At 40.0% G+C, this 25,205-nt stretch overlaps 2 protein-coding genes across 2 annotated transcripts; both read left to right on the top strand.

Moving 5' to 3' along the window:
• Positions 1–4,966: 4,966 nt before the first annotated feature.
• LOC122010348 (transcription termination factor MTERF15, mitochondrial-like) lies at positions 4,967–6,943 on the top strand. The gene is made up of 2 exons (XM_042566845.1): positions 4,967–5,566; positions 5,663–6,943. The coding sequence occupies exons 1-2, from the start codon at positions 5,027–5,029 to the stop codon at positions 6,140–6,142; spliced, it is 1,020 nt and encodes a 339-aa protein (XP_042422779.1). The 5' UTR covers positions 4,967–5,026; the 3' UTR covers positions 6,143–6,943.
• Positions 6,944–21,598: 14,655 nt separating this feature from the next.
• Positions 21,599–23,578, top strand: LOC122010347 (transcription termination factor MTERF15, mitochondrial-like). The gene has a single exon (XM_042566844.1). It carries the CDS (start codon positions 21,659–21,661, stop codon positions 22,772–22,774), a length of 1,116 nt encoding a protein of 371 aa, XP_042422778.1. The 5' UTR covers positions 21,599–21,658; the 3' UTR covers positions 22,775–23,578.
• Positions 23,579–25,205: the final 1,627 nt, after the last annotated feature.

The following is a 25,205-nucleotide window of genomic DNA, read 5'->3' as shown; positions in this document are numbered from 1 at the left end:
GCTTACAATAGAAGCATATAGCGTGATCCAACGGGCAATCGTTTTTGGTATGACTTTTGGAGCCACACTAAAAACACATGATCCCTCCAAAGTTGTTCTTCCGGTCTCGTTGAGAGGAACGAGAACCCCCACCCGAGGTTCGCCTTGTCTTCTGAGGTGGAGAGGACCCTCCTGAAGTAACCTGTGAGCTTTGCCCTCTTTTCTCTTTCTTCTGTGTCACTTGTTTATTATTACTTTTTTCCAAATTCACCTGTTGCTGAGTCATCTCAATGAATAACGCCCGATCTAAGACCTCTCGATAGGAACTACCGGGAAATCCGGACATCTTGAGTCGTATGTATGCCGTCAGTCCCTGAGTAAACTGATGCATCCGATCATAATCCTGAGCCACCAGATGAGGACAAAACTCGGCCAATCTACTGAATTCTGCATTATACTCCATCACAGAACGGTCGCCTTGCTTGAGGTTCAGAAACTCTTGACGACGGGCTAGACAAAATGTAACCGGGAAATACTGTCTCGCAAATGCCTCTCGGTACATCTGCCACGTGATGTGTTGATCCCCAAAGATCGTCTTCTGCATGTTCCACCAAGTGACGGCTTGATCCCGAAGATGATATGCATCCAACTCCACCTTCTCTTCATCTGTACACTTCATGTACCAAAATGTGCCCTCCAAGTTCTTCAACCAGCTACGAGCCGCCCAAGGGTCAGCACCCCCATGAAACAGAGTAGTTCGATCTTTCACAGACTTCGCCAACAATGGTATTCGGGCTCTATCCATCACCCAACCAGTAGTGTCTGGAGCAGGTATAGAAGGTGGTACCCCCGGCGTCCATAACTCATTCTCCCTAGTAGAGGTTGGAGGATTCCGATCACTGCTACCTGAATCAACCTCATTCGGGTTTCCTGTAAACTCCGTCTCTTGGCCAGTAGGTTCGGGACCCATCGATACCATGGGTTGTTTTCGTGGTCGACCTTGTCCACGGTGATGCATAGCAGTTGACCCTTTTCGTGCCATTCCTGTTAATAATAAGTATGTAAGGAAAATGATTTAGCAGTAGATCACTCACATCCTATAACTCGGAGATGTCCTGCCGCTGCCTAGTCCCAAAACTCAAGAGTCACATCAAGGGGTCGAAGCCAAATCAAAATCTCAAAAAAATAAAACCCAGAACACGGAATTAACTCGAAAAAATCATAAAGCAAACCAAGATCGAAACCACTCTGATACCATAAAATTGTCACGCCCCCAAAGGAGTCCCTGTCCGAAGAAATTTCGACAGCATCTCCCCTGTACGGGTGACAATCTGACGCATTACTACATACAAAATATACCTCAGCCACAATCGGCTGGAATTTATACACAACCACACAGTTTAAATCATCAGCCCACTCGGCTGGAACAAAATAAACACAACCACGCAGTTTAATAAGCCTACACGGCTGAAAGTAAGCACACAACAACATAAATGCAGCGGAAAAACACAAAACAATATGAACATAAGACCAACAACGGCACTAACAAAAAAATACCTGAAATCACCAGACTTGACTCCAAAGTTCACATCGACTTATTGAAAAGCAAAAATACACAAAATCAACATACCACCCAAACGATAACAAAACCCAAAAAAAAAAGAAACTACTCTCGAGTGTGACATAGGACCCAGGACTGGCGGCCGACATCTCTCCAAGCATCCATGACTCATCTACCTGTTACCTGACGAAAGAAAACCATTTTGTGGGGTGGTGAGTATTGGAACTCAGCGGGTAAAAATAAGATAGTGCATGAACATAATATACAGATAGAAAGTGCCAAAAGTATACAGTCTCATAAGAGGAAATAGCAGATACTAAAATAGAATCAAAACAAATGCTCATACCTGAAACCATATCCTAGGCAAGGTATAGTAGGTTAGAACTGGTACTAATCTGCTACAGTACTGCTCATAACTACAGAAGTAATAAGCAAGGTATATACAAATTTCCAATGACTAAACATCGGCAACGAGAATATATCTCAACACAAACACATCAGCATATGCGAACAACAGCAGTAAATAAGCAATAACAGCATATATAAACAGCAGCAGCCAATACAAATATAATAACAACAGCATATGCACGGATGGTCACTTCCGCCCACCTCTCTGCACCATGACCCCTGTATGGTCGAGAGGCCGGGTCAGTGACAAACTGTACACCGCTCCAGCTACAACTCACACGAGTGGCCGAGGGGACAGTTGCATAGTAGCTAACTAGCTACATCTGCGACGAGGTCCCTGCTGCTCGTAACTCCAGCTACCACTCACACGAGTGGCCGAGTGTGACACGACAGGACAAGCGACATCAACTCCAGCTACCACTCTCTCGAGTGGCCGAGGATGCGGCATGCATGCAATGACATGATTCGAACAATGCAACAGTCATCATATATATATATAAGCAGAAACAGGTATGCTACATGAAGCCAGCATGCTCAATATCGTACATAAATAAGCAACAGTTAAAGCATACAAACATGGTATCTAGTATCTGCTACCAATCATGGACAACAAAAGAGACTGTATAGATATGGAAACGAATTTCTCAAAAATTGCGTGGAAGTATCAAGCGCAGGAAAATAAGAGTGGAGTCAAGGTAAAAACAGTCCTTATCCAAAATAATTCATGCACTAAGGTCAAAGTACTAAAAGAAAACAAAGCAAGAAGTACCCGCCTTTATATGTAGATCGAGTCAACCATCTTCAATCAACGTCCTGCAAATCACGTGATGTACAATTTAACTAATTTCACAAATGACACTAGCTAAACCGAAACCTAACTTAATTAGGAAAAAGCCCTAGTTCAACTATGAACCTCGATTCACCCAAATCCAATGAATAAATCCTTAATTAAAATCTACACCATCTAAATCTATCCCAACCGGAAAGAAAACAAACCGAAATCATAATCAAGCATGGACACAAATCAACTTTAGAACACCACCAATGGAAATCTTCCCCAAGGGATCCAAAGAATATTGAAATAATCTCAAGAGCATAGACCATATTGAAATCTCATTACAACCTCCTTAGTCTACCCACTACATCACAACCAGCTAAAGAGAAACCCATTAACTAATTCCCAATAGCACAAGTCATCTAGCAATCATACAACAAACCTCAAATTCATAGTTAACTACTGAAACCAGAACAACGACAACAAACCTCGTTTCGGCCAAAATTCCGTTCCAAAACCCGAAATACCGCATAAAGTAGCATGAACATTTGTAATGACCAACCACAATCTGTCCAACCGAAATCAAAGCCAAGGAAAAGAACAACGCTACTTGAAACAAAAGAAAAAAAACTCATCCGGAATCAGACTCCATTAATATCCAAACCGTCACAGAGCACAAACGTATCGGTAGGTCCAGGAAATCACAAACATGCACTAAAATTCCTTGCCTACAACCTTAGAAATCATATTACAACCTACTACTTTTATCCCCTAAATAATAGATAACTTGAGGAAAAACATTGATCTAAGACAGGGACATCATTTGGATCACTTACAAACCTACATGAGGAAACACCTATCTATACATCCCGAACCCTTTTCAAATAGAATACAACCAACACAAGAAAACAAAAACTCGATGAATAAACAAGAACCATCTTGGAAAAACCAGAACCTCATTAAACAATATCTATCTGAAACTTCAAATCTCTCTAGAGCAATAAATCAAGCAATGCCACAAAAATCCGAACCATCCTTTAATCCCTATGCTTAGCTACCAAGGGAGACAAACTTCCATACCTACTAGGGGAAAGATCACCGGTGGTGATGGCTCAAGAGGGGAGAAGAGGCCGGCGGTGGTTTGGGGATGAGGGATCAAACAACTGCTTCCCAGCGATGGCGGTTAGAGGACCTGCGGCAATCGTATGCAGTGGCGAGCGTCTCCGATGCTGGCGTGAGAAGGAAGAGAGAAAGGGGTCGGATGCTCGTGCAAGGAGAGGAAAACGCCGGCTGTGCGGTGCTCGTGCGAGGGAGAAAGGTCGGCACAGGTGTGGAAACTCGGTGGCTGTTGCTCGACGGAGAAAAGGACTGATGACGGCTTGGGGAGAAGAGGCTCGGCAGAGGAGGGGGGAGCGGCGTCGAGCGACAGTGAGGAGGGAAAGGGGAAACTCGGCGCCGCGGGGGAAGGGGAAGCTAGGGCACGGGCAAAGGGTTTGGCGCCGAGAGCTTAGGGGAGAAGATATTTATATTTAGAACTTAGGATTCGGTAAATCAAATTTAAGTTTATTCCTCAATCAACTCCCATATTTGGGTATTCCAAATAGACTTTTCTCAAGCCCACAAGTGCATCCCCTCTAAATATGTCGTACAGGCTCCAATTAAATTCCAGAAAATTTCTATAAATTTCTAAAAATTCCATTAAAATTATCGTCTATTAAAGCTTATTATTTAATTATTATTTGTTGCCGTATTTTATACTTTGCTACAAAAGTGATTTTTTTTTAAACAATACTAACCTATTTTACCGTAATAAATTTATACATATATTGATAAATCTTTATATGTCTTTCTCTACTAATTTAACTCTTGTTAGAAGTTTGTCATTCAACGTTGAGGATGTTAATCGTTGTTGTCCTTTGAATTCATCTTGTGCAATTCTGTCGATCATCATGAGGATGTATGATAAGTGGAGTTTATAATCATTTAGTGTTTATAAGATCAGGAAGAGAAATGGAGAACATGTGCATCCAAATTACAAATTTGATTTATAATTAAAAAGGTGATTTGGATACTTAAAAATGATGAATTAGAAACAGTGGTTGACGGAAGAGTTAACAGAGAAATTATAATTTTTTTATGCACCTTTTGATACAAAGAGAACTACGATACTTCTTTTTGATAGATTACATATTCTACCCCTACGCCTTTGTAAAATGCAGATGCTCCAATAAAGGTGATACAAGTAGGGTTTTACGGGATCTATTTAAGTCGTCCCTACGGTTGTCGCTTGACGCGCCGACGCGATGCTTCACTCCCTGGTCCGCCGCCATGCGCTCCCTCCGTCGACGCAACTCCGTTGCGTCTTCTTCTCCACCGGCACATCCGTCTCCTCCTCAGGCACTACCGCTTCTCCCGATCCCCATTTCATGGTCGAGTACCTCGTGAATACATGCGGGTTCTCCGCCGACGACGCTTCCAAGGTCTCAAAGTCGCTCCCCTGCTTTCAGTCCACCGAGAAGCCCGATGCTGTTCTTGGATTCTTCAGATCTCATGGCTTTGATGGTGCTAATCTCAGAAAGATAATATCTTGGAAGCCAGGATTTCTCTGCAGGGATGTGGAGAACAGTCTCGCTCCAAAGTTTAAAATTTTGCGCGACATGGGGTTATCTGAGTCCGACATCGCCAATGTGGTTTTGCGGCACCCCAACATTCTTTACCTCGACGCCCAGAACGCGCTGCTCCCGAGATTGAAGGTTTGGGAAAGTTTATTTGGATCGAGGGAGATCCTCCTCAGGAATCTCCGGGGCTATAATAGGTTTTTGACCACCAGCATTGAGAATGTGGTACGCCCTAACTTGAACTTCTTACAGGATGAATGTGGTATTCCTGAAGACCGGGTTTCTCATGTCATTAAAGGGCACCCCGGCTTCATCGTGCAGAATCCTGAATCCCTCCGGGCTTTGGTAGATAGAGCTGAGGGGCTTGGAGTTCCTCGAGGATCTGGAATGTTCCTCTGGATTCTTGATGTACTGCAAGGGGTGAGCACGGAAAAATTTGAGGCCCAACTCAAGCTCATGAACAATTTTGGTTTGTCGAACTCAGATTTCATTGCTGCAATCAAGAAATTTCCACGCTTTTTACTCCTTTCCATAGAGTTATTGCAGAGAAAGATGGAATTTTTGGTCAATGTTGTTGGAATTTCACCTTCAGACGTTGCTCTCCGCCCGGTACCTTTAGTGCTATGTTTGGAAAAGAGGTTAATTCCTCGATTTCGTGTGATGGAGATATTGAAAGCTGAAGGGTTATGGAAGTCAACAAACAAGTTACATGTATTTTTCTCATTATCTGGTCCAAAATTTTTGAAGCAGTATGTGCTCCCTTATGAAGATAAATTACCCAAACTGCGTGAAGTCTTGTGAGTTGTAGCTGGGTTCAAAGGGAATAATCCAAACTGCTAATGAATGCAAGATTTACATAGGTTTGATTTTTATGACTGGATAAGCAATGATATTGAACCAATTTTGTCCTAGTTTTCATATGGTTTACTTGCCGTATTCATATTCTAGCCATGAGGATGTTAGGTTTTCTGAGTTCCATTTTGCAATCGGATTGAGTTGAAATGGATTTCTTGTAGTACCTTATCAGTTGAACTCCTTCCAATGAGAAGATATTTGTCGTTTAGAATCATCAAAGGAGAATGTTTTTCCCCCTTTGACAAGCAGAGTTGGATTTAAGTCTGAAAACGATACCCATCTGCCAAGATTACAGAGAAACCATTTTTAATTTTCATATTCTGTATCATACATGGCGTTGTTACTGTAGACATGAGAATGTTAGTCTTTCTGAGTTCCATTTTGAAACTCGATTGAGTTAAAAAGGATTTGTTGAGCAAGCAGAGTCAGATGTATGCTGGGCTACACTACCCATCTGCAAGGTCATAGAGAACCCAATTTCTTTCAAATTAGTTGTAACATCAATCGTTTTAATACTTTTGAAAGTTGAAGGAGCTTGAAGCCATGTGAGTTGTAGCTGAGTTTGAAGGAATAACCAACATCTGAAGGGTTTATTTGTGTATGAGTTTCTTTTCGATGATATTGAACCATTCTTGCTCTAGTTTCTCATATAGTTTGCTTATTACTTTCCTAGTTCGTCAATTATAAAGGTAACTGCTAATGTAAACATGAGGATGCTATATTTATACAAAATTCCTTTTTTTACAACCTGTTTGACTTGCAAAGCGCTTATTTAGGAACTTGTCAGTTGAACTCCTCGCACAGGAAAAGACATAGTGTCTTTTAAATTGTAAAAAAGTTATTTTTTTTCTTTTTTCTTCCAGCAAAATTTGGCTCATGTTGTAGTGCAGTGATATGTGCCAAGGTTAGTGAAAAATCACTTTCCTTCTATTCGAGTTAGAAGCTTCTTTGTCCAGCTTCATTGAAAGTGTCACTCTTAAATTTCCTTGTTTGTTAACACAAAAATTACAGTCTATTTCTGAATGTTGTCAATTGCAAATTCTTACATATGTGTGAAGTATTGTTTGCCTGTGATGAGTTTCTTTTCTAGATAAGCAATGATATTGAACAATTCTTGTTCTAGTTTCTCATATGGTTTACTTTACAGTAACATCTGCCAAGGTTAGTGAGAAATCTCTTTCCTTATATTCCAGTAAAGTTTGGTTCATGTTGAGCATCATTGAACGTGTCACTCGTATTATGTCAATAGAGTCGGTCACCTACATAAGTTTCCTTGTTTGTTAACACACAAATTACAGTATTTCTGAATGTTGTAAATTACAAATTCTTACATATATGTGAAGCACTGTTTGCTTGAGATTCTTCTTGTATAGAAATTTAAATTGTAAATCGATCATAAAAATCTTATACTTGCTGGGACAATCGCCAAGGCAGTTTTGTTGGGTGATTTACCCTCTGCTGCTTCTGCAAGCTAGTCTTTGCAAAGAGGTATTTTTTTTTCTATCTTTTACCTTCTTATTGTTTAAATTCTTTAATTTTATGTGCCTATCTACAAGTTGTTTGATTGGATTTATAAAGCTGGAAAATCTATTTTATGTGTTATGTTTTTTTTATGGCAATGTGATAAAATTTGATTTATTTATAAACAAGATTAGTTGAATCAATCAGAATTGAAACGAAACTTGTAATATTAGAGCAAAAACTGATATCATTCACCTCCTTAGCATTGTTGGTCTCATGGCTAGATATGAGATGGAGTGTATTTTATTTTAGTACAACGGTCTTTTGCCTAACGAGATTAGGCATCTAATGAGAGTTACTTTAAGGATTTGATTTACTATCTATATAATTTTGCACATTGTAAATTGTTTTAAAAAACTACGTCTATTGCTCCGACGGGCATGCTGCTGTGGTTAAGGTGTAGTAGAACTAAAAATAGGCTAGGCTCGATCCTCTGTTGCAACATGTGTTGGCCTTGAATTTGGTGGAAAAACTTAGGTAGATGGTTGTGGGCACAAGTACTTATGGTGTAAAAGCTCCACTAATTTATTTTCATGGATGAAGTATTGATTCAGGATTGGATGGTGTACAGGGAAGACAGCAAGGTTTAAATAGTTAGATTTAAAAAAAAAATCCATTTTCTCTAAATAATCATCTTATTTTTTTTTAGAAATTTCCAATCACATATTTAAATTATTTCACATCAAGTGCTCGATCTATATCCTATTTAAATTTCTAAACTAATTCAAAAATCACAATACGTAGTAAATTTTTAGTTTATAGAACGGAAATATAACCTCAGGTTTTAGATATCGAGATCATCAACTTAGATTGTGATCGGTTGAACAAACTGATCGAGGTGCAAAGCAATCAGACCTACGTTGGGCCTGATAGGATACCTTATCAGGCTCAACTTGAGCTTGATATATCTTATATCAAGTTCAACCTGGGCCTGTATTATCCCATATCAGGCCCAACTTCAAGGCTGAACATTCTAGAAATGCTCGATCATCTATAGAGAGCTTTAAATAAGTAATATATAGCACCGTTGGAGTCCTTACAATACTACAAACTCACAAGACTTTAAATGGGTTCAATTGGAGAAGTCTAGGTCCATCAGTGGGTTTTAACCGAAATCCACTGATGGGCCTACGACACTTGAATTTCTTTAAATTCTCATTCCCTAGGAAGGTTTGAGAGAGAAGAATCTATATATGGTGTCAAATCTTGGTTCTAACCAATACAAATACAGTTTTTGCTTCGTTCCATTTCGCCCCGAAACATGTGAAACTTGTGGATTTCCATTCAATGAACAACAATACACAACATTTCGAATTTTAATTTATAGGAAAAAATATCTACCTTACCATCAATTTATTTTAACTGTCAACGATTAATAAGATATTTAAGCTAAATTTCAATAGAATTAGAAATTTCCAATCACACGTTTAAATTACTTCACATCAAGTGCTCGACCTATAGCCTTTTAAAAATAACAACACGAACCATTTGGTTTAAGCCATGACTTAGTTAGAGTTGAAAATAAATTTACAAGACTTCTAAATTTCCAATCCCATCCTGTAGAGTTGAAATGCACCATTGGATTGAGCCTATTATATTTCTGAAACTTCACAACTGTTAGCTCATTTTTTGGTTTACAAATTGGAGATATAGTGTGAAGTATTAGTTCTGCCTTGTTGGGATTGGTTTACAAATTCTACAAACACAAATATAACAGCAACATGACTTTCCACAACTATTTTTCTTACATCACTATGAATGTACTGCATACAAAATATATGGATACATTCCTCCTGCTTACAAAATATATAAATCAAGCATCACATTCATTTATACATATACAAGTAAGTCAAGAACCATGGGCTGGTAGCATTTTATAGGTCCTATGATTAAGGCATAGTTGTTTGCACTGACTGCATTTGATTTTTATCTTCCAATTATGTTTTGACTCGATCTGTGCCTTATTTCGCCTACCCGACTGCACAAGGCTACGGGGACATAGAACTATAATATTGTTTAGGCCCTTAGGTCAAAATTCCTTGCTCCAACAGGGGTAAATACGATCCATGTATGTCGCAGTCTAATTCCGTGAATGAAAATAATGCTCACAATATGGGAGGGTATCCATGTTCCGGTGAATGATGACGACAATAGCATGTGAGCAAGGCAGTACGGATATTTGAAACACTCCATAGTTATAATATTTTCTTTCCAAATCAACAATGAATGAAGCAACCCATATCTCTACTTCCATTTCAGATTGAGAGTAGGGGTGGACTTTATATCGTCTAGCTTTCTCTCTCCTTGAATCCATTTTCTTTGGTAGTATGAGGTGTTAAAGCAACATACCATTTGAGGCTTCCTTCCTATGGTTAAAGAACCATTGAGCTACCTTTCATATGATATTATCGATTAACCTATTTATGGAAAGTTCACGTGTATGCTTGAACAAAGCATTTAAACTCTCTACACAATTGGTGGTTAGCATTGAGTACCTTTTCCCACTAAAGTGTGCATTAGCCAATCTTTTAGGGTCAATGTCCTGAAGCCACTTATGGGCATCTGGATGTGTTTTAAGCATGGAATGCATTATGAGATCATATTGTAGTGATGTGTTTGCTCGTGCTATGACCCAAAACAAGCCTAAAGCTGACCTATTGTCATATTGCAAGACATATGGTGGGAATAGAAAGTATGATGGGCAGTTGGGTAGACTTTCCTTATTACTGATATAATGCCACAATGTCTATCTGATACTATACTCATTGACTATGCATCAATAGTAAAGAATCTCTTTGTATGATCCAAAAATCACTCCCACGCAGACCCACATTCAACTTCAGCGATGCCAAAGGCTACTGGGAGGACATTGCCATTAACATCAATTGTTGTAAACATCGACAACACACCCATATACTTTCCTCTTAGATATGTGGCATCAATTCTAATCAATTTACGTAGATAAGACCTGAATACTCTTCTACAAGCTCCAAAACCCCAAAAACAGTGTTCGAACTGATTATCCTCATTCCTGTGTAGTGTCATATAGATTTCAGGATCCCTGACTCTTAACTTACGTGGATATAGTGAAAAATCTCTATATGCTTGATCATAATCTCCAACGACTTTCTTATCGCTTTCTCCCGAGCTATGTATATTTTTCTGTATGATATAGTTACTCCAAACCTAACTTTTATATCTGACATAATCATACTTGGTTTGTACTGTTCATTAGTAAGAAAATGCTCTTCAACAAAAGACGTTACAAAGGAGGAAGAGCATGTTTGGTGATCAACACTTTCCCTAATAGTGCCACATTGGTGTTCCTTTACATATTTCGTAACAGTGAACTCTACATCCCCCAGGCAACTACTCTCCATGCACATGGTTGATTGAAGTAGACACCTTTTACTTTATTTTTTCGGGTGTCAACTGGATTATATTTATATATTTAACCATGACATATTTAACAAGTGCATTTTTACACTCTTGTTGAGACGAAAAAATCTGCCCGACACAAAATTCATGCTCATCTATTGCCTCTTCAATTGACCTTTGGAACAGTCGAGAATTTAGAATATATGGATCATCAACTATTGGGAACTCCTCCTTTAAGTCACTATATTGCTCTAGGGAGATTTCATATTGTTCAATCTACATATTATCAGCTAAGAATTCTTGTATATTTGTATTGCATTGTAATTCCTCTCCAATTCGGGGTATAATGCTCTATCTCCTCACTCTAAGTAGGCTCAAAGTAATCAACAAGCGTTGTACAAGGATTCAAAACCTCATCTTCTAGAAGACTTGCTTCTTCATTTAAATCAAATGTCAACATGCTGCTTGTATTTTTATTTGTGTTTTGCACACCACTATACTCAGAAGATGATGGAATATTTGTTCTAGATAATTCTCCTATATTAACTTCATGTCCCCTGCAAGAATTTTCATCAAACGTATTCCATATCTCAGAGAGAATTTCTTCAGTAATATGATCGTCTATGATAAAAAAATTTAAAAACTAATTTAGTAACATTACATCTACATAATCAAGTGTTGTTGTACATATTAATTTAGTAAAGACCACATAACGTTAGATATGGTGTACATTAGATTTTTCATAATTTATCAATGGTGGTGACAGAATCCAACTGATAGACATAGGGTTTTTGTAATTTTGCATATTTTCAACCACTAGGATGGGTTGAGCAAGGAAAGGTATATATGTTGTAAAATCTAAGTTTTAACTAAAGATCACATTGAGCCTAATAACATCCCATATCAGACCCATGTTGGGCCTGATAGGGGATGATATCAGGCCCAACTTAGGCCTAATATAGGATGATATCATGCCCGCATTGAAGCAGAAACATCTCATAACATTGGACAACGACTGAGAGCCCTAAATAAGCAAAGGATAGCACAATTTAACTCCTTGCAACACCAGAAACTCACAACATGTTAGATAGGTGTAATAAAAAATGTTTAGGTCAATTAGTGGGTTTTGGTTAAAATCCACTGATGGATTTAGGTTAATTGAATTTATGCAAACTCTAGATAACTACGACGGGTTGAGCAATGAGAAGGTAGATATGGTATCAAACCAAAATTTTGATCAACGAAGAAAGTGGACCTGATATGATCGCATATCCAACCCAATGTGTTGTTACCTACCATATCAACCTAACTTGTATGAGCAACGTCTAGCTGAAATCTAGCAACACATTGGAGCACCTTGCAAACTAATTAAGTGATGAAGTATATCATATTACAGGTATTGTTCAATATTTATTCTCCACACATCCAATAACATCATAAACACGATTTTTTCATCACCCTTTGTGTCACGCCCCCAAAGGAGTCCATGTCCGAAGAAATTTCGACAGCATCTCCCCTGTACGGGTGACAATCTGACGCATTACTACATACAAAATATACATCAGCCACATTCGGCTGGAATTTATACACAACCACGCAGATTATATCATCAACCCACTCGGCTGGAACAAAACAAACACAACCACGCAGTTTAATAAGCCTACACGTCTGAAAGTAAACACACAACAACGTAAATGCAGTGGAAAAACACAAAACAATATGAACATAAGACCAACAACGGCACTAACAAAAAAATACCTGAAATCACCAGACTTGACTCCAAAGTTCACATCGACTTATTGAAAAGCAAAAATACACAAAATCAACATACCACCCAAACGATAACAAAACCCAAAAAAAAAAAAGAAACTACTCTCGAGTGTGACATAGGACCCAGGACTGGCGGCCGACATCTCTCCAAGCATCCATGACTCATCTACCTGTTACCTGGCGAAATAAAACCATTTTGTGGGGTGGTGAGTATTGGAACTCAGCGGATAAAGATAAGATAGTGCATGAACATAATATACAGATAGAAAGTGTCAAAAGTATACAGTCTCATAAGAGGAAATAGCAGATACTAAAATAGAATCAAAACAAATGCTCATACCTGAAATCATATCCTAGGCTAGGTATAGTAGGTTAGAACTGGTACTAATCTGCTACAGTACTGCTCATAACTACAGAGGTAATAAGCAAGGTATATATAAATTTCCAATGACTAAACATCGGCAACGAGAATATATCTCAACACAAGCACATCAGCATATGCGAACAATAGCAATAAATAAGCAATAACAGCATATATAAACAGCAACAGCCAATACAAATATAATAACAACAGCGTATGCACGGATGGTCACTCCCGCCCATCTCTCTGCACCATGACCCCTGTATGGTCGAAAGGTCGGGTCAGTGACAGACTGTACACCGCTCCAGCTACCACTCACACGAGTGGCCGAGGGGACAGTTGCATAGTAGGTAACTAGTTACATCTGCGACGGGGTCCCTGCTGCTCGTAACTCCAGCTACCACTCACACGAGTGGCCGAGTGCGGCACGACAGGACAAGCGGCATCAACTCCAGCTACCACTCTATCGAGTGGCCGAGGATGCGGCATGCATTCAATGAAATGATGCGAACAATGCAACAGTCATTATATATATATATATATATATATATATATATATATATAATCAGAAACAGGTATGCTACATGAAGCCAGCATGCTCAATATCGTACATAAATAAGCAACAGTTAAAGTATACAAACATGGTATCTAGTATCTGCTACCGATCATGGACAACAAAAGAGACTGTATAGATATGGAAACGAATTTCTCAAAGATTGCGTGGAAGTATCAAGCGCAGGAAAATAAGAGTGGAGTCAAGGTAAAATTAGTCCTTATCCAAAATAATTCATGCACTAAGGTCAAAGTACTAAAAGAAAACAAAGTAAGAAGTACCCGCCTTTATATGTAGATCGAGTCAACCATCTTCAATCAACGTCCTGCAAATCACGTGATGTACAATTTAGCTAATTTCACAAACGACACTAGCTAAACTGAAACCTAACTTAATTAGGAAAAAACCCTAGTTCAACTATGAACCTCGATTCACCCAAATCCAATGAATAAATCCTTAATTAAAATCCACACCATCTAAATCTATCCCAACCGGAAAGAAAACAAACCGAAATCATAATCAAGCATGGACACAAATCAACTTTAGAACACCACCAATGGAAATCTTCCCCAAGGGATCCAAAGAATATTGAAATCATCTCAAGAGCATAGACCATATTGAAATCTCATTACAACCTCCTTAGTCTACCCACTACATCACAACCAGCTAAAGAGAAACCCATTAACCAATTCCCAATAGCAAAAGCCATCTAGCAATCATACAACAAACCTCAAATTCATAGTTAACTACTGAAACCAGAACAGCGACAACAAACCTCGTTTCGGCCAAAATTCCGTTCCAAAACTCGAAATACCGCATAAAGTAGCATGAACATTGGTAATGACCAACCACAATCTGTCCAACCGAAATCAAAGCCAAGGAAAAGAACAACGCTACTTGAAACAAAAGAAAAAAACTCATCTGGAATCAGACTCCATTAATATCCAAACCGTCACAGAGCACAAACGTATCGGTAGGTCCAGGAAATCACAAACATGCACTAAAATCCCTTGCCTACAACCTTAGAAATCATATTACAACCTACTACTTTTATCCCCTAAATAATAGATAACTTGAGGAAAAACATTGATCTAAGACAGGGACATCATTTGGATCACTTACAAACCTACATGAGGAAACGCCTATCTATACATCCCGAATCCTTTTCAAATAGAATACAACCAACACAAGAAAACAAAAACTCGATGAATAAACAAGAACCATCTTGGAAAAACCAGAACCTCATTAAACAATATCTATCTGAAACTTCAAATCTCTCTAGAGCAATAAATCAAGCAATGCCACAAAAATCCGGACCATCCTCTAATCCCTACGCTTAGCTACCAAGGGAGACAAACTTCCATACCTACTAGGGGAAAGATCACCGGTGGTGATGGCTCAAGAGGGGAGAAGAGGCCGGCGGTGGTTTGGGGATGAGGGATCAAACAACTGCTTCCCAGCGATGGCGGTTAGAGGACCTACGGTAATTGTGTGCGGTGGCGAGCGTCTCCGATGCTGGCGTGAGGAGGAAGAGAGAAAGGGGTCGGATGCTCGTTCAAGGAGAGGAAAACGCCGGCTGTGCGGTGCTCGTGCGAGGGAGAAAGGTCGGCACAGGTGCGGAAACTCGGCGGCTGTTGCTCGACGGAGAAAAGGACTGATGACGGCTTGGGGAGAAGAGGCTCGGCGGAGGAGGGGGGAGCGGCGTCGGGCGGCAGTGAGGAGGGAAAGGGGAAGCTCGGCACCGTGGGAGAAGGGGAAGCTAGGGCACGAGCAAAGGGTTTAGCGCCGAGAGCTTAGGGGAGAAGATATTTATATTTAGAACTTAGGATTCGGTAAATCAAATTTAAGTTTATTCCTCAATCAACTCCCATATTTGGGTATTCCAAATAGACTTTTCTCAAGCCCACAAGTGCATCCCCTCTAAATATGTCGTACAGGCTCCAATTAAATCCCAGAAAATTTCTATAAATTTCTAAAAATTCCATTAAGGTTTTTCGTCTATTAAAGCTTATTATTTAATTATTATTTATTGCCGTATTTTACATTCTCCCCCACTAATAAAAATTTGGTCTTCAAATTTACGACCTAATTGTGTTAAACAACAAATGACATGTTTTATCGCCATCCAATCTAAGCTTAGGATAATGTCAAACCCCACCTTTTCCCACACTTGTAGATCCATCACAAGTGTCTAACCATCTAAGTCCAAAGAGCATTCTTGACCTCTTGACTTATATTAAATACCCCTTTAGATGGTACAGATACTGTTAACTCATGCGTCCGACGTGTAGGTAACTCCCGATCTTATCCAAAGATACCCGAGAGACGAACGAATGAGAACTACCAGTATATATCAGTAGATCTACACTAATGTATAAAGTGGTTAATACCTCGGAAGTCCAATCCCTTAGCCTGCTGCGCCTCCTCCCGTGTGACGGCATAACCACGACCCACCTCTGCACTCGATGGTAGCATCCCTGAAGTAGACTGATGTGGAAGTGGAGGAGCGACACCCTGCTGTTGCTGCCGGTACTGAGGCTGAGGTTGCGGCTGGAATGACTGATAGGGCTGGGATGGAAGTGCAGGGTCTTGCTGTACCGGATATGTCTGATAAGGGGACGCTGCAGTAGAGTACTGCGTGGTCGCTGGCATCACTGGATACTCCTGACTCTGGATATGGTACACTTTTCCCTGGGGCCCCGACAGTTGTCGTTGATACGAAGCGTTCTGAGTCCTCTGAGGTCCTTTCTGCTGTCGTGGCTGGGCGGGTCGGCCTCCCTGAGTGATATCTTGAGTCGTCTCCAACTGAGCCTTCAGAGGGCAATTCTGACTCTCGTGCCCTAGAAGCTTACAATAGAAGCATATAGCGTGATCCAACGGGCAATCGTTTTTGGTATGACTTTTGGAGCCACACTAAAAACACATGATCCCTCCAAAGTTGTTCTTCCGGTCTCGTTGAGAGGAACGAGAACCCCCACCCGAGGTTCGCCTTGTCTTCTAAGGTGGAGAGGACCCTCCTGAAGTAACCTGTGAGCTTTGCCCTCTTTTCTCTTTCTTCTGTGTCACTTGTTTATTATTACTTTTTTCCAAATTCACCTGTTGCTGAGTCATCTCAATGAATAACGCCCGATCTAAGACCTCTCGATAGGAACTACCGGGAAATCCGGACATCTTGAGTCGTATGTATGCCGTCGGTCCCTGAGTAAACTGATGCATCCGATCATAATCCTGAGCCACCAGATGAGGACAAAACTCGGCCAATCTACTGAATTCTGCATTATACTCCATCACAGAACGGTCGCCTTGCTTGAGGTTCAGAAACTCTTGACGACGGTCTAGACAAAATGTAACCGGGAAATACTGTCTCGCAAATGCCTCTCGGTACATCTGCCACGTGATGTGTTGATCCCCAAAGATCGTCTTCTGCATGTTCCACCAAGTGACGGCTTGATCCCGAAGATGATATGCATCCAACTCCACCTTCTCTTCATCTGTACACTTCATGTACCAAAATGTGCCCTCCAAGTTCTTCAACCAGCTACGAGCCGCCCAAGGGTCAGCACCCCCATGAAACAGAGTAGTTCGATCTTTCACAGACTTCGCCAACAATGGTATTCGGGCTCTATCCATCACCCAACCAGTAGTGTCTGGAGCAGGTATAGAAGGTGGTACCCCCGGCGTCCATAACTCATTCTCCCTAGTAGAGGTTGGAGGATTCCGATCACTGCTACCTGAATCAACCTCATTCGGGTTTCCTGTAAACTCCATCTCTTGGCCAGTAGGTTCGGGACCCATCGATACCATGAGTTGTTTTCGTGGTCGACCTTGTCCACGGTGATGCATAGCAGTTGACCCTTTTCGTGCCATTCCTGTTAATAATAAGTATGTAAGGAAAATGATTTAGCAGTGGATCACTCACATCCTATAACTCGGAGATGTCCTGCCGCTGCCTAGTCCCAAAACTCAAGAGTCACATCAAGGGGTCGAAGCCAAATCGAAATCTCAAAAAAATAAAACCCAGAACACGGAATTAACTCGAAAAAATCATAAAGCAAACCAAGATCGAAACCACTCTGATACCATAAAATTGTCACGCCCCCAAAGGAGTCCCTGTCCGAAGAAATTTCGACAGCATCTCCCCTGTACGGGTGACAATCTGACGCATTACTACATACAAAATATACCTCAGCCACATTCGGCTGGAATTTATACACAAACACACAGTTTATATCATCAGCCCACTCGGCTGGAACAAAACAAACACAACCACGCAGTTTAATAAGCCTACACGGCTGAAAGTAAACATACAACAACATAAATGCAGCGGAAAAACACAAAACAATATGAACATAAGACCAAAAACGGCACTAACAAAAAAAATACCTGAAATCACCAGACTTGACTCTAAAGTTCACATCGACTTATTGAAAAGCAAAAATACACAAAATCAACATACCACCCAAACGATAACAAAACCCCAAAAAAAAAGAAACTACTCTCGAGTGTGACATAGGACCCAGGACTGGCGGCCGACATCTCTCCAAGCATCCATGACTCATATACCTGTTACCTGGCGAAAGAAAATCATTTTGTGGGGTGGTGAGTATTGGAACTCAGCGGGTAAAAATAAGATAGTACATGAACATAATATACAGATAGAAAGTGCCAAAAATATACAGTCTCATAAGAGGAAATAGCAGATACTAAAATAGAATCAAAACAAATGCTCATACCTGAAACCATATCCTAGGCTAGGTATAGTAGGTTAGAACTGGTACTAATCTGCTACAGTACTGCTCATAACTACAGAAGTAATAAGCAAGGTATATACAAATTTCCAATGACTAAACATCGGCAACGAGAATATATCTCAACACAAACACATCAGCATATGCGAACAACAGCAGTAAATAAGCAATAACAGCATATATAAACAGCAGCAGCCAATACAAATATAATAACAACAGCATATGCACGGATGGTCACTTCCGCCCACCTCTCTGCACCATGACCCCTGTATGGTCGAGAGGCCGGGTCAGTGACAAACTGTACACCGCTCCAGCTACCACTCACACGAGTGGCCGAGGGGACAGTTGCATAGTAGCTAACTAGCTACATCTGTGACGGGGTCCCTGCTGCTCGTAACTCCAGCTACCACTCACACGAGTGGCCGAGTGTGACACGACAGGACAAGCGACATCAACTCCAGCTACCACTCTCTCGAGTGGCCGAGGATGCGGCATGCATGCAATGACATGATTCGAACAATGCAACAGTCATCATATATATATATATATATAAGCAGAAACAGGTATGCTACATGAAGCCAGCATGCTCAATATCGTACATAAATAAGCAACAGTTAAAGCATACAAACATGGTATCCAGTATCTGCTACCAATCATGGACAACAAAAGAGACTGTATAGATATGGAAACGAATTTCTCAAAGATTGCGTGGAAGTATCAAGCGCAGGAAAATAAGAGTTGAGTCAAGGTAAAAACAGTCCTTATCCAAAATAATTCATGCACTAAGGTCAAAGTACTAAAAGAAAACAAAGCAAGAAGTACCCGCCTTTATATGTAGATCGAGTCAACCATCTTCAATCAACGTCCTGCAAATCACGTGATGTACAATTTAACTAATTTCACAAACGACACTAGCTAAACCGAAACCTAACTTAATTAGGAAAAAGCCCTAGTTCAACTATGAACCTCGATTCACCCAAATCCAATAAATAAATCCTTAATTAAAATCTACACCATCTAAATCTATCCCAACCGGAAAGAAAACAAACCGAAATCATAATCAAGCATGGACACAAATCAACTTTAGAACACCACCAATGGAAATCTTCCCCAAGGGATCCAAAGAATATTGAAATCATCTCAAGAGCATAGACCATATTGAAATCTCATTACAACCTCCTTAGTCTACCCACTACATCACAACCAGCTAAAGAGAAACCCATTAACTAATTCCCAATAGCACAAGTCATCTAGCAATCATACAACAAACCTCAAATTCATAGTTAACTACTGAAACCAGAACAACGACAACAAACCTCGTTTCGGCCAAAATTCCGTTCCAAAACTCGAAATACCGCATAAAGTAGCATGAACATTTGTAATGACCAACCACAATCTGTCCAACCGAAATCAAAGCCAAGGAAAAGAACAACGCTACTTGAAACAAAAGAAAAAAAACTCATCCGGAATCAGACTCCATTAATATCCAAACCGTCACAGAGCACAAACGTATCGGTAGGTCCAGGAAATCACAAACATGCACTAAAATTCCTTGCCTACAACCTTAGAAATCATATTACAACCTACTACTTTTATCCCCTAAATAATAGATAACTTGAGGAAAAACATTGATCTAAGACAGGGACATCATTTGGATCACTTACAAACCTACATGAGGAAACACCTATCTATACATCCCGAACCCTTTTCAAATAGAATACAACCAACACAAGAAAACAAAAACTCGATGAATAAACAAGAACCATCTTGGAAAAACCAGAACCTCATTAAACAATATCTATCTGAAACTTCAAATCTCTCTAGAGCAATAAATCAAGCAATGCCACAAAAATCCGAACCATCCTTTAATCCCTATGCTTAGCTACCAAGGGAGACAAACTTCCATACCTACTAGGGGAAAGATCACTGGTGGTGATGGCTCAAGAGGGGAGAAGAGGCCGGCGGTGGTTTGGGGATGAGGGATCAAACAACTGCTTCCCAGCGATGGCGGTTAGAGGACCTGCGGCAATCGTATGCGGTGGCGAGCGTCTCCGATGCTGGCGTGAGGAGGAAGAGAGAAAGGGGTCAGATGCTCGTGCAAGGAGAGGAAAACGCCGGCTGTGCGGTGCTCGTGCGAGGGAGAATGGTCGGCACAGGTGCGGAAACTCGGTGGCTGTTGCTCGACGGAGAAAAGGACTGATGACGGCTTGGGGAGAAGAGGCTCGGTAGAGGAGGGGGGAGCGGCGTCGAGCGACAGTGAGGAGGGAAAGGGGAAACTCGGCGTCGCGGGGGAAGGGGAAGCTAGGGCACGGGCAAAGGGTTTGGCGCCGAGAGCTTAGGGGAGAAGATATTTATATTTATAACTTAGGATTTGGTAAATCAAATTTAAGTTTATTCCTCAATCAACTCCCATATTTGAGTATTCCAAATTGACTTTTCTCAAGCCCACAAGTGCATCCTCTCTAAATATGTCGTACAGGCTCCAATTAAATTTCAGAAAATTTTTATAAATTTCTAAAAATTCCATTAAAATTATCGTCTATTAAAGCTTATTATTTAATTATTATTTGTTGCCGTATTTTATACTTTGCTACAAAAGTGATTTTTTTTTAAACAATACTAACCTATTTTACCGTAATAAATTTATACATATATTGATAAATCTTTATATGTCTTTTTCTACTAATTTAACTCTTGTTAGAAGTTTGTCATTCAACGTTGAGGATGTTAATCGTTGTTGTCCTTTGAATTCATCTTGTGCAATTCTGTCGATCATCATGAGGATGTATGATAAGTGGAGTTTATAATCATTTAGTGTTTATAAGATCAGGAAGAGAAATGGAGAACATGTGCATCCAAATTACAAATTTGATTTATAATTAAAAAGGTGATTTGGATACTTAAAAATGATGAATTAGAAACAGTGGTTGACGGAAGAGTTAACAGAGAAATTATAATTTTTTTATGCACCTTTTGATACAAAGAGAACTACGATACTTCTTTTTGATAGATTACATATTCTACCCCTACGCCTTTGTAAAATGCAGATGCTCCAATAAAGGTGATACAAGTAGGGTTTTACGGGATCTATTTAAGTCGTCCCTACGGTTGTCGCTTGACGCGCCGACGCGATGCTTCACTCCCTGGTCCGCCGCCATGCGCTCCCTCCGTCGACGCAACTCCGTTGCGTCTTCTTCTCCACCGGCACATCCGTCTCCTCCTCAGGCACTACCGCTTCTCCCGATCCCCATTTCATGGTCGAGTACCTCGTGAATACATGCGGGTTCTCCGCCGACGACGCTTCCAAGGTCTCAAAGTCGCTCCCCTGCTTTCAGTCCACCGAGAAGCCCGATGCTGTTCTTGGATTCTTCAGATCTCATGGCCTTGATGGTGCTAATCTCATAAAGATAATATCTTGGAGGCCAGGATTTCTCTGCGGGGATGTGGAGAACAGTCTCGCTCCAAAGTTTAAAATTTTGCGCGACATGGGGTTATCTGAGTCCGACATCGCCAATGCCGTTTTGCGGCACCCCTTCATTCTCTACCTCGACGCCCAGAACGCGCTTCTCCCCAGATTGAAGGCTTGGGAATGTTTATTTGGATCGAAGGAGATCCTCCTCAGGAATCTCCGGGGCTATAATAGGTTTTTGAGCGCCAGCATTGAGAATGTGGTATGCCCTAACTTGAACTTCTTACAGGATGAATGTGGTATTCCTGAAGACCGGGTTTCTCGTGTCATTAAAAGGCACCCCGGCTTCATCGTGCAGAATTCTGAATCCCTCCGGGCTTTGATAGATAGAGCTGAGGGGCTTGGAGTTCCTCGAGGATCTGGAATGTTCCTCTGGATTCTTGATGTCCTGCAACAGGTGAGCACGGAAAAATTTGAGGCCCAACTCAAGCTCATGAACAATTTTGGTTTGTCGAACTCAGATTTCATTTCTGCAATCAAGAAATTTCCACGCTTTTTACTCCTTTCCACAGAGTCATTGCAGAGAAAGATGGAATTTTTGGTCAATGTTGTTGGAAGTTCACCTTCAGACGTTGCTCTCCGCCCGGTACCTTTAGTGCTATGTTTGGAAAAGAGATTAATTCCTCGATTTCGTGTGATGGAGATATTGAAAGCTAAAGGGTTATGGAAATCAACAAACAAGTTACATGTATTTTTCTCATTATCTGGTCCAAAATTTTTGAAGCAGTATGTGCTCCCTTATGAAGATAAATTACCCAAACTGCGTGAAGTCTTGTGAGTTATAGCTGGGTTCAAAGGGAATAATCCAAACTGCTAACGAATGCAAGATTTACATAGGTTTGATTTTTATGACTGGATAAGCAATGATATTGAACCAATTTTGTGCTAGTTTTCATATGGTTTACTTGCCGTATTCATATTCTAGTCATGAGGATGTTAGGTTTTCTGAGTTCCATTTTGCAATCGGATTGAGTTGAAATGGATTTCTTGTAGTACTTTATCAGTTGAACTCCTTCCAATGAGAAGATATTTGTCGTTTAGAATCATCAAAGGAGAATGTTTTTCCCCCTTTGACAAGCAGAGTTGGATTTAAGTCTGAAAACAATACCCATCTGCCAAGATTACAGAGAAACCATTTTTAATTTTCATATTCTGTATCATACATGGCGTTGTTACTGTAGACATGAGAATGTTAGTCTTTCTGAGTTCCATTTTGAAACTCGATTGAGTTAAAAAGGATTTGTTGAGCAAGCAAAGTCAGATGTATGCTGCTGGGCTACACTACCCATCTGCAAGGTCATAGAGAACCCAATTTCTTTCAAATTAGTTGTAACATCAATCATTTTAATACTTTTGAAAGTCGAAGGAGCTTGAAGCCATGTGAGTTGTAGCTGAGTTTGAAGGAATAACCAACAGCTGAAGGGTTTATTTGTGTATGAGTTTCTTTTCGATGATATTGAACCATTCTTGCTCTAGTTTCTCATATAGTTTGCTTATTACTTTCCTAGTTCGTCAATTATAAAGGTAACTGCTAATGTAAACATGAGGATGCTATATTTATACAAAATTCCTTTTTTTACAACCTGTTTGACTTGCAAAGCGCTTATTTAGGAACTTGTCAGTTGAACTCCTCGCACAGGAAAAGACATAGTGTCTTTTAAATTGTAAAAAAGTTATTTTTTTTTTCTTTTTTCTTCCAGCAAAATTTGGCTCATGTTGTAGTGCAGTGATATGTGCCAAGGTTAGTGAAAAATCACTTTCCTTCTATTCGAGTTAGAAGCTTCTTTGTCCAGCTTCATTGAAAGTTTCACTCTTAAATTTCCTTGTTTGGTAACACAAAAATTACTGTCTATTTCTGAATGTTGTCAATTGCAAATTCTTACAGATGTGTGAAGTATTGTTTGCCTGTGATGAGTTTCTTTTCTAGATAAGCAATGATATTGAACAATTCTTGTTCTAGTTTCTCATATGGTTTACTTTACGGTGACATCTGCCAAGGTTAGTGAGAAATCACTTTCCTTTTATTCCAGTAAAGTTTGGTTCATGTTGAGCATCATTGAACGTGTCACTCGTATTATGTCAATAGAGTCGGTCACCTACATAAGTTTCCTTGTTTGTTAACACACAAATTACAGTCTATTTCTGAATGTTGTAAATTACAAATTCTTACATATATGTGAAGCACTGTTTGCTTGAGATTCTTCTTGTATAGAAATTTAAATTGTAAATCGATCATAAAAATCTTATACTAGCTGGGACAATCGCCAAGGCAGTTTTGTTGGGTGATTTACCCTCTGCTGCTTCCGCAATCTACTCTTTGCAGAGAGGTATTTTTTTTTTTTCTATCTTTTACCTTATTGTTTAAATTCTTTAATTTTATGTTCCTATTTACAAGTTGTTTGATTGGATTTATAAAGCTGGATAATCTATTTTATGTGTTATGTTTTTTTTATGGCAATTTGATAAAATTTGATTTATTTATAAACATGATTAGTTGAATCAATCAGAATTGAAACGAAACTTGTAATATTAGAGCAAAAGCTGATATCATTCACCTCTTTAGCATTGTTGGTCTCATGGCTAGATATGAGACGGAGTGTATTTTATCTTAGTACAACAGTCTTTTGCATAACGAAATTAGGCACCTAATGAGAGTTACTTTAAGGATTTGATATAATTTTGCACAGTGTTCATTGTTTTAAAAAACTACGTCTATTGCTCCAGGGGCGGATGTAAGGGGTGGCAGGCCTGGGCTGTAGCCCAGGCCTGGATTTGGCCCATTCTCTATTAAATAGCATTATAGCATAATAAGAAAAAAAAATTATGCTTCGTTACTTAACCTACCTGCCACCCCTTTCATCCGTCGCAGCCCGCAGGTGACATCGAGCTTCACGCAGGCAACACCGAGCTTCACGAAGGCGAAGTCGAGGTCTCGAGGAGGTATACCGACTATACATAAGATCTCCTCTTTTCCCCCTCAATCATCCTCTTTGAGTTTTTTCCCCCTTCGATCTCCTCTTTTCCCTCGCAACCTACCGCTCAATTTTAACTTTTAATGTATCAACTGAATTAGGGAACTATTGGTGTTAGATGGTTGTAGACTTGTAGTTTCCAAACGGACCAAACCGTACTAGAAAATTATACAGTTTTCACTTTTCAGCAAGCAACCAAAAGGGAATTGGCGAATTGCAATGCATTTTAATTTTGAA

The sequence above is a fragment of the Zingiber officinale genome, chromosome 8A, assembly GCF_018446385.1.
Source record: "Zingiber officinale cultivar Zhangliang chromosome 8A, Zo_v1.1, whole genome shotgun sequence".
NCBI classification, from domain to species: domain Eukaryota; kingdom Viridiplantae; phylum Streptophyta; class Magnoliopsida; order Zingiberales; family Zingiberaceae; genus Zingiber; species Zingiber officinale.
This window is presented reverse-complemented; position numbering and strand designations above follow the sequence as displayed.